Genomic DNA, 11,118 nt, shown 5'->3' with positions numbered 1-11,118 from the left:
TGATAAAATTAATGATAAGAAGCCCTTAGCTTACGTGATACAAAATGTAGTCATTAGAATTTGTTTATTGTGTGAATGATCATTTCAAAAATTTTCTGGACCCGTAGAACATCGTAGTTCACTGCTACTGATAACGCTCAAATCAGATCCTAATCAATTTCTAAGGGATTACGGGTTTTAAGAACGCATTTCCACCAAACCCAAAGAGCTGGTGGTTTTAAGGCATTGTTTTATTTTAAACAAAGAACAGGATCAAATGAAACAAATTTTCTTTTTCAAGGTCAATATCTATCAACACTCAATTTTCGGTATTTTTCGTACATATATTTCCACAGTCGATAAGCCTCCGGGCTTGGTATTGTACCCATCGACAAATCATCTTCTATGTATAGAAACTGTAGATCATTTCTTTTGCTGGGAACCCATTTAATTGGTAGATCACTTGCATCTTCTGGTGTAGGATCTCTGAAAAACAAAGAATCATTATATGAAAAAATCCAGTATTTCAGTAATTTATCATTTAGTGAAGATTAAAAATATTGCGATGTTTCCATTTTTGAAACGTTTCAAATAATTTTATGTAACAACTATTGCACGTTCGTAGGTTAGCTACAAACAAGGGCTAATACCTAATGTTAATGCTAATACAAGTATTCATAAAATTGGTAATAAAAATGAGTTGAATACGAAATCTTGAACGTAATGTTACTACCATTAGAATATTTTTTTATTGCACAAATCAGTGAACGAAAGAATAGTATATTAGGGGGCCTTTAATTCAGTCTGTATAATGTGTTCCGTAATAATTTACCATAAAGCTACTGCATAATTACGCACCTAAATTCATATGATTTATGTAATTTATTGAAACAACATTTATGTGAATAGCAGTCGTTAATTAACATCATATTAGCTGTAACCCTTTTATTAATTATAATATGGGACTATAAAATAATTATGGTCATTTTACATGCGCGATGTAAATAAAATGTGAATAAGAAGTGAAAAAAAGTCTTGTTTTACCCTGATGTACTCGGACAAAAAATATACACATACACACCCATATTTAGCAAAATTAGACCACAGCTTTGTCATCCAATCAATCATTTTCTTGTCTTTTCTACTAATGGGAAATGGCCATAGATCTCCTCGGAACAAGTACAGTAATTCATCTCCATGACAAGCTCCGGTCTCATTTTTGAACCCTGTAAGGTACTTTAAGAAATTTCTACCACCGCTATAATTGAAATAATAATTAAAAACTGCAACATCAGCTGTTGTGCTTAATGTTATCTCTGACTCTAAAATTGGCGGTATCTCAAAGTATAAGTGACTCATTAGATTAGATATATTCATAATATTATTCATACTCATTCTTTGAGCATTAAAGTATAATTGTCTAGCTTTATTGTCCTCCTTTTCAGCTTCTTCCTCGGCTTGGAATTCTAAATCTGAAGCAAATAAATATTTAGAATCTCTCTCAGATACTGTTTGTTCATTGTCTTTCGATATTATAAGCAATCCTTCTTTGCTAGTGGAACCGTACATTACAGGGATTTTCTTCGGTTTTTTCGTTAGTAAATTATATGGTAGATCAGTTAAGGCTGGTTCAACATCTGGTATTTTTTTTTCGATACACGGCAAATGCAATAGTTGGGTGTCTAAATATTTCCCCAAAGGTTTCTCAGGTTTAGCTCTTACTAATTCTTTAAAAGGTATTTTAGAGAATATTTCATATAGCTCATTCGGATTATCAGTATTGTGTCCTAGCTCTTTAGCTACAAGACTTGCAATCCAGATTGGCTGACGATTAATCGCCCAACTAGATATTGCAGAACCACTCATAACGATAGCCTTTTTAAAGAGCCCACTAGTAGCTTCGCTGGCTAATAGCAGTGAGACAGATGTTCCTCCAGCACTCTGTCCGAAAAGAGTTATATTCTCAACATCCCCACCAAAAGCTGCGATATTCGTCTTGACCCATCTTAAAGCTGCTATCTGGTCTTTAAGTCCAGCGTTTCCTGGAGCGTCTTTAATACCCAAGCACATAAAGCCTAAAGCTCCAAGTCTATAGTTAAATGTCACTAAAATTACATCATGTTTGACTAGGAAATCCGGAGCGTATAACAGTTTACCACCACTTCCGAGCACAAATGCTCCACCGTGAACATAGACCATTACTGGTAGTGGTTTTCTCGCTAAAGCGGGTATGTACACGTTTATAGTTAAACAGTCTTCTGAACCAATAATCCCAATAATCGATGCTTGCGGACACATAGATGTTTCTTCGACTGCTTTGAAAACTCCATTCCATGATGGTGGCGGCAATGGCGCCTGTGAATATACATATCTTTTTTTTACTTCACAAGTAAATTGCTATTTATTTTATTTTAAGGTGCAATGGCAGTGAGCTGATATTTATCCAGCAGTGGTCCATTTTTACTACTATAGATACAGATGCAAACGAACTCATGATCCACTTATTTGTACCCGGAAGTAATTGTAAGATTAGAAATGAAATGGAATGACAGGTTTTTTAAACATTAAACTCGTGTTTAGGTTAGACGGTAGATTACAGCTTGTTGTGAATTCCGGGAACCGCATAACACCTATACCTAGATAAAAATGACCAGAGAAATAGTATTTATTGGAAACAATATTAAGCTTAGGTATATATTTTACATCGTTAAAATACCATTTTTTTAAAGTACAATGGTAGTACTTATATTTATTGAAATGACAGGGCCAAACCTATTTCACGACTAAACACTATCAACTATCAAGCCACAAGTTTGTTTACTTATTAATTTCCCCTCCAACCACGGCCATCTTGAAAGCATACAAAACTGACCTTGAACCTCGTATTAATGTTGCTAGTCGCATACGGTATACCGACGTATTCGAAAAACGACCCATCCGGGCTGATTTTACCGCTCAAAATGCCTTGTTCGATCACCACTTCGGGTGCCGGCTGATCAACTAAGTTGGTTAAAAATAGCGTAAACAATACAAGGTATTTCCTGCGCTTCATTGTTAATAAATGTTTATTTTATAAAAAACACTTTTTCACTTTTGATTCATTTCATATTATTATCTTCACAGTTGGATCGGTAAGTCTGTTTCATAAATATCATAGTGTTGATAAGAACTAGGTTATTTTATATCACGTCTAATATTATACACCATGAAATAAACTTTTGTTTTAGGTCAATATTATTATTAAAGTTGAAACGTTTATAATTTTTATTTAGTCCGTTACGTAAACGCGTCGACCTTCTACTGACGGCTTAACGAATGACAGCAGGAGACTCGAAGTTGAAAGAGATAAAAGATATATTTATAAGCTAGAGCGAGATAGATTAATTATCAATTGTTATCAATATGCATTAACGGTCCTTGAACGTTCTTTGAAAATTAAATATTTTAATGAAATAACAATCATTTATTTCGCTTCAGTTTAAATTTACTTTTTATAAGATCATAGACGCGAGTCAGAAATGAGTTATTTACGCTCCGGTGTCCTAAGTACTCAACAAATTATTATTATGAGTTTTTGCTTACCCGTTCTCAGAGGAGTCAGAGGTACAAAAAAGGTCCAACCTTTTAATCAGAATGCCAGATACTATTTTTAAGAGCTATATATTTTTTTCAGTTTAACTTATGAAGAAGAAAACAAATCAAAATAAATTCACGAACGAAGCTGTGTTCAAAAGGTAAACAGCCATCCATAATTAATATAATTATGTATGTGTAAGCTGTTTCCGTGCTTATTTGTCTGTCCTTCTTTCAAGTTGAAACGAAGCAGCTCAACGGTTGACATAATTTTTTAAGTGATAGTTTTAGGATAAGAGAATGACATAAGTTACCTTTTATCCCAAAAACAACTCATTCCCACGGGAAATTATGTAACAGCTAGTAATAAAATAAATATTATTATGATTGTCATGTGTTTTATTAGCGCTCACTACACAGTGTTGGTAGTACGTGTCATGAACTTCAAAGTATGGAGCTAGCTGTTACACTTTTTTTTCTTATCTATGCTGATGGCCTTGAGAGGCTATTTCAGCTTCTCCTTGACGTGTACGTTTACTCACGGGATTCAAACCGGGACTGTTGCTATCACTGGCCCTAGCAAGAGTAGTGCTTCGCAGAATCTACCACCGGATCGGAAACGCGACCCACTGAGAAGATTCGGCGAGAAACTCAGTGGGCTGTGTCTATGGGTTAATTCAGTCGAGCCCTGCGTCGCGAGCGACAGGTTCGACGAGGACGGTGACCGGTTGTCACACAGCTATATTATACATACTATATAGTGGTCCCCCAATAGTGGGAATTCGACTATAATTAATAGAAATTATAAGTTTAAACATTATTATGGTTCTATTGTCAAAGACTATTATACTTCTATAATCACAGTTTTCACCAAGACTACATACATAACACTATAGAAAAAGTATATTAAAGACAAACAATATTAATGTATTCTCAATTTGACCACAGACTTTAACAATAAACAAAAGAGTATTTAAGCGTGTGTGTTTCAAATACATGGTAGTGTGCATATTGCTTTTTTTTATTAATTTAAACTACTTTTTATGCACAATTAGAAATATATATATCTGTTGTCCAGCAGCTGTGTTTCGGTAAATTTTCGTAAAAACTTGTACAAAGGTTTTATTTCTTCAAAAAGCAAGTGTTGGTATAGTATTTTTGTCGCCATATTGAATGTAGCCATAATTGCGCAAAATAGTGCGTTATTTGTCCTATGCAAATTCGAAATACTTTACAGCTTCATTGATTTATTGTTTTAGTGGTTATCTTTCAAATGAAAACAACGTGGCTGTATGTGGGTGTAATCATCACGCAATCACTCCGCTGAATTAGAGATACGAGTCAGAAGTTGGAGCAGAATTTGGATAATGATCGCGCAAACTGAAAATTGGCACCATTCGGAAACACATGAAGTCAGCGTCAGAACGGTACTTCCAGTCAGAACGGGACGGTCGACGTCCTAGACAAGTCCTTACGGATCCAACAGATCCTTTGAAATAGACGCCTTTAGCTCTAACACTAGGAGCAAGCTTAGGGACCCCGGTAACCGCACTCGTGCAACCTAACCCATGCACCAGCTCGCTGAGTGTCTCACCAGATCTTCTCAGCGAGTCGCGATTCCGATCAGGTAGTAGATTAATTCGCGAAGCAGCTGCTCCTGAGTTGTTAGGTCTCCTTCGGAGGCGCTCGGGCAGCTGTTAGAAAGTCTCACCCCTCCTGGCTGAGCATTTGCTTGCCCATCTGTCCTGGCGAAACTAGAAAGGCCACAGGGCCACCAGTAATCGCTCATTAAAAAAAAAAAATGGCGGACTGAGAGCACCAAACCTGGAAGCTGACGGGCGTTTTTTTTTTTAAATTTCTTAGATAGGTGGATTAAGTGGTTATTGGACCCCATAGATATTAATAACGTAAATTCCGCCACCCACCTTGAAACATGAGTTCAAAGTTTCCTTTTTAACAGTACAACAGCTACGCCACCCTTTAAACCGAAACGCATTACTGCTTCACAGCAAAAATAGGCTGGGTGGTGGTACCTACCCATGCGGCCTCACAAGACGTCCTATCAACAGTAATTATGCAAATTATAATTCTGAGGGTTCGATTTTTGTTACGTGATTTTATTCCTTCACCACGGAAGTCATTCGTGAACATTTGTTAAGTACGTATTTCATTAGAAACATTGGCTTGAGGGATTCGAACATCGTTGGATCGCTTGATACAAATGCACCGAGCGTGTTATCTTTTAGGCCACGACGACTTATCGCGTATCAAAAGCAAATATAAAAGTTTCGATAATTTCTAAAATCCAACTGTAGTACTATATTATTATATACCTATTTAAAATTATTTACGTATCCCGGTATCCTCGGTATCCCGTTCTTGCAGCTACCAGATAATTTTAAATTCAAACTTAGTCCCGTGGTCGAAGGCCGGTCACGCCCGGAACGGGTTAAAATTCAACCGTTCTTTTACCCTAATTTATTCAAATAAATTTTCGACACGGTACGCGATTGTAGCGGGCCAGTTTCTGTTCTAAATGGTATTATTTCGTCGTTACATGGTAATTTGGGCATGAGGGAAAAGGATAGTCATTTTCAGAAGCGAAGCACCTATCTTACAAACTAAAAATGCTCTACTCATTTTGTCTTTATTTTAAGTTAATTCAGTCGTTTAAATATGCTCCAAGATAATTTTAGGTGATTTCATTCTACGTTATTGTTATAATTATAGTAAATAATGGAATAATGTAAACAAAATATTTATAGTAAAATTGTATTTATCTTAAATGTTTTTGTAAGTTTATTTTAAACTAGGTGATATTTTTAGTTTGTAGGAGGTCAATGGCTTATGGATATGTCTGGTGACGCCAGGCACTGTTACATGGTTGATGGGATCTTCGTTTGCTGTAGTAGGCAATAAAACTACTTTATGAGGTTAAATAAGATCAACCGATCTTTATCTCTAAACTAGCGACCCGCCCTCGCTTCGCTTCGGAAACATTAAAACACACATGAAACCAAAAAAACAAAATAAATTTTTTTTTAAAAAAGTAGCCTATGTTCATCATGGACAATGTCGGCTTCTAATGGAAAAAGAATTTTTCAAATCGGTCCAGTAGTTTCGGAGCCTATTCGAAACAAACAAACAAACAAATCTTTCCTCTTTATAATATTAGTATAGAAAATGTAAGCGCACCGTAAAGCACACGTTTGAGCTATTTTCGTCATTGATAAGTGTACAATAGATGGCGCGCGAATAAATAATAATAAATATTTACTAACAATCACGCCACGTTAACTGGTCCCATGATAAGTTCGTAAAGAACTTGTGTTACAGGTACCAGACAACGCAAATAAATGTAAGATTTTTATTATACATAATATACATATATTTAATATACATCCATAACCCTGGAAAAGACATTTATATTTATCATATAAACATCTTCCCTTGGCGGGATTCGAACCCGCGACCCCCTTGTGTAGTGACCATGTCACTTACCACTACACCAGACGGTCGTCAAATAACCGATATAATAAATAACTGAATTAATGATATAAACTAAGACTAAGACCTTACATCACTAAACCACAAAGCTTAAAGCGCCTTCACATCCGGACTTCATTATAAATTCAAAAGTAACCATCGTCGGAATCGATCCTCGCCACTCGAGTCTATGATTTGCATTGCAGACGCTGCTGAGTCAGCTATTACTGAACACTTTGACTAATCTTCAAAGAGCGGCTACTTCTGGTGGAGATACCTTCAAACCGGAAGAGTCTCGTGTTTGAAGATGAATAATTATTTTCTGGGGAAATTCGTGTAATAAAATTCTTTTGTGCTCTAAACGAAATAAAATTACTCGTATATTTGTAGTAATGACATTATACTTGTAAGCGTTCAATGTGCCTAGTGCGAGTTTTTTAACTTCACGATCGCGTAAAAGTTCATTGAAAATTGTATGGAATTGGAATAGAGCTCCTAGCGACAAACAAAACAGTATAATATACAATTATGACTTTGGTTTTACAAGAGTCAGACTACCTATCGAAAAAGTGCCGGTGCCAACGGTAGGTATTATGTGTACACGTAATTCAATAGCTTGTGGCTTTGACAATTGGAACATACCTATGACTTTTATTCATATTTTAGAAATTCATACGTGAAATGAAGTTACAAAATTTCTAACAGAGTTGAAATCGCTGGATTTGAAGTGCCTACATTTATTCATCCATGCTTACATTGCATTTCATTAAATTCCCAATCAAAATTTCCATGTGCCTTGTCCAATATTCCCAAAAAACATTGCACAGCAGAGAAATAGAATACAAACGAAAACATGAAATCAAAAAACCTACTAGACATTATTACAAACTCGGTGCACGAATAAAAGCAGCGGGAGGCTAGTGGCGCTACTTTAGCACGTTCTGGCTTTTGCAGTTTTAAAAATGCCCGAAATTTCGTTTCGTTTTCACGTTTGATAAGGGCTGTGCTATCTGTCATTGTTTTTATGCTAAACATATAAATTATTTAGCATCGAAACAATAAGATAAAGACAAAGATAAAGAAGCCTTTATTAACAACCTTAATTCATATTTAGGTACATTTTTTTCTTTTTTCTTTTTTTCTTTTCATTTGACATCGGCTAAGATTGTTTTGCTTTCGCATAGGCATCGGAACAAAAATGCCGAGTTAATTTTTTGATATTTGTTAGAGACGGATTAGATCAACCGGGCTATCGATAAATCAAAATTGGAATGACATTATTTATATGCAAACAAGAAAAGCTTAAGTCGTCGTTTATTGTGACAACAATAAATATTTTGAAGATTGGTATAAAGAACGGACGTGGCTGGAGTTTTTCTAAATCTCTTAGGGGCACTTTATTACATTACAATGTTACGTCATGAAAGACTATTATTATTTGTTTCGGAATTTTTTAGATGACAATTACCTGAATGACCGGTTTTTAAAGTTCTTAATTAGGTAATTGTTATACTCGTACTATATGACGGTATCTTCGACTTTATGTCTCTAGATGGGTACTGGCATTACGTTGCCATGTCTATTGGCAGTAGCTACTATACAACGAGCTCATTCCGGTTTGAGCCCCGTGAGCTCACCTACGCGTTAGAATGAAGCTGAAATAGCCTCTCAAGGCTATCAGCATTGGTAGGAATAAGAGAAAAAAAAACAACGGGTGTAACTACCCACATATTTTAACGTTACCACTATGTACCGGGGCTTTTATTTATGAGGGCGTAGTGGAGTTGTTGAGACTGTTTATATCTTTAAGTCTGTTCATCATACATAAACACCAACGTGTTATAAAACTAGCAGAATAATGGACAGAAAACTGTCAAGAGAAAACAGAAATCTTTCTAATTACTGAATTCAAATCTGACTGCTAAGCTGTCAAGTGTGATTCGTTCTTAAGGTAATTTTTTGTTTTTAAATACATTCAAAATTAAGGAGTTATTAAATTTTAATTAAAATTTGTGTCCTGACTGATATATAGAGTTTTTAATGCCGTTTTTATGAGCTGAACGATACAATAGTTCAAGTAAAAAATAAATTAAAGCGTACATAAAGCACGTGCTTTCACAAATCTCTTGACACATAACCCATGCATCAGCTCGCTGAGTTTCGCGTTGGATCTTCTCAGCGGGTCGCGATTCCGATCCGGTAGTAGATTCATTCACGAAGCAGTTGCTCTTGAATTATTAGGTCTCCTTCGGAGGCGTTCGGGCAGCTGTTAGCAAATCCCACCCCTTCTGGCTGAACCTTTGTTCGCCCACCTGTCCTGGTGAAACTGAAAAAGCCTTGGGGCCACCAGTAATACTTCAATCATAAAAAATCTCTTGATAATCAATAGGACGAGCGATAAGGACGCTTAAAATGAATTAATTAAATATACATAATGAAAGTTTCCATCAAAATATATAATAATTAAAAATTAATATGAACCCACCTTTACGTACGCTACACGGCACAGCCATATTATGGGTAGACGCAAGAGGTAATATTCGTGCAATTAAAGCAGTCACTGGCTGTAGGTACTTCGGTGTTTCATCATGAATTATTTTCAGAACTGAATAACGCGAAACGAGCGCGAATCAAAAAACTATTAGACCCTCAATGTTGGTCTATTTGTGTTGTTAGTAATAGCATTTCTCTGAAATAGTCCCTTGTCTATTTAATGGCGGAGAGAAGGTTGGTATCTGATTTTGGACGATTTCGGCAACTTTTTTTTTATTCGGCGTTTGAACGAACTCACGTCCCATCTGGTGTTAAGTGGTGACCGGGGTCCATAAATATCACAACGTGGATGCCACCATCCTCTTTCTTAGATTAGAGATTAGAGGGAGAGATAGAAAGAGATTAGAGTACATGGACGACTTGGATTTTAATGTGATAGATTGTACTCTTTCAATGAACACAACTAAAATCCCGCAATTGACGCCCGCGCTAAACCTTTTAGCAAGAAGACAACGTGGCCTAAAAGATAAGACGTCTGGTGTACTCGGATAAAACGATGCAACTATGCTAGTGTTAAAATCCCGCATAGACGTACCAATATTTCTATTGAGGTATGTATTTACCGCATTATTACGAATCTAAGAGATTAGGGTAAGGATCTTCGCAAAACATGTATCTAAGAATGCTGTAACACAATTAGAGGATATTTTAGAATATTATTTGTTCATATTGATTGGTAAATAACTTCACTATATTATTAAAGAGTTTTAATGAGGTTCCAGTAATAAATGAATAGGATCCGCTAGAGGCTGAGTCGTGATGATCCATCAACGTCATAATGAGATAAAATGACGTCACCGCCGTTAGATTTATTATCTTTTTGTCTTAGGTTAACCGGGGCATGCGTTAAATGCTACATCCAACTGATTTATTGTCTGAACATCTTGCAAATAAATAAAAACAGCAGCGACGTTCTAAGCTTCAGTGAAATATGGCTGAAGTGGAGGTACGAAATTTACGGTCTCAGCGAATTCTGAGACATAATTTTCTGTAGATTAGTGGTTCGGTTATATCAATGAAGACCTAGTTTTGTGCAGTGACTTCTAGAAATTCTCCAATTTGAACGTTTGAATTTTGTTAATATTGTCAATGAATTATTTTTTGGAGTTTTGATTTAGATGACGTTATAACTGTTTGATAAATTTTCTCCTCCTTAGACTCATGCCAATTTTTCCAAATAATTATTTACCTAACAGGAGCTGAAGTGAAGTACACTCCAAAACATAGAAATGCTTGGGATATTAGAGATATCCTTAGGTCTACCTTTCATATATAATAATGGCGGCCTTTCCACATTACAATTTAGAAATGCGAGCCTTATCCAGTCTCTGTTTAGATGCGTGCTAAATGACCAACGGCTTATCTTTTAAGCGATATGCCAACTTTTTTACGTATTAAAAAAAAATTCTATTTTAACTTTTGCTGATCGACGTGCCATAATTAAATAGCCATTTGCGATTATCAGTAACAATAGTCCCGTGATAAGTTCGTAAAGAACTTGTGTTACAGGTACCAGATAACAGAAAT

At 35.8% G+C, this 11,118-nt stretch overlaps 1 protein-coding gene across 1 annotated transcript; it reads right to left on the bottom strand.

Annotated features, from left to right (window-relative positions):
• Window positions 1–266: 266 nt before the first annotated feature.
• On the bottom strand, window positions 267–6,582 carry ae40 (alpha-esterase 40). Its single transcript, XM_089737097.1, has 3 exons — window positions 2,852–6,582; window positions 1,061–2,334; window positions 267–465 (listed from the first exon to the last, which is right to left on the bottom strand). Exons 1-3 carry the CDS (start codon window positions 3,029–3,031, stop codon window positions 282–284), a joined length of 1,638 nt encoding a protein of 545 aa, XP_089593223.1. The 5' UTR covers window positions 3,032–6,582; the 3' UTR covers window positions 267–281.
• Between the last annotated feature and the right edge of the window lie 4,536 nt (window positions 6,583–11,118).

This window comes from Bombyx mandarina, chromosome 22 (assembly GCF_030267445.1).
Source record: "Bombyx mandarina strain Sakado chromosome 22, ASM3026744v2".
Lineage (NCBI taxonomy): Eukaryota > Metazoa > Arthropoda > Insecta > Lepidoptera > Bombycidae > Bombyx > Bombyx mandarina.
This window is presented reverse-complemented; position numbering and strand designations above follow the sequence as displayed.

What these genes read in the sequence shown, in the direction of transcription:
- ae40 (XM_089737097.1), bottom strand. Translation starts at nt 3,031, where the DNA reads ATGAAGCGCAGGAAATACCTTGTATTGTTTACGCTATTTTTAACCAAC. An exon ending in ACATTAATACGAGGTTCAAG is followed by an intron (nt 2,335 to 2,851) that starts GTCAGTTTTGTA and finishes GTATATTCACAG; the next exon opens with GCGCCATTGCCGCCACCATC. An exon ending in TCTAATTTTGCTAAATATGG is followed by an intron (nt 466 to 1,060) that starts GTGTGTATGTGT and finishes TTTGTTTTTCAG; the next exon opens with AGATCCTACACCAGAAGATG.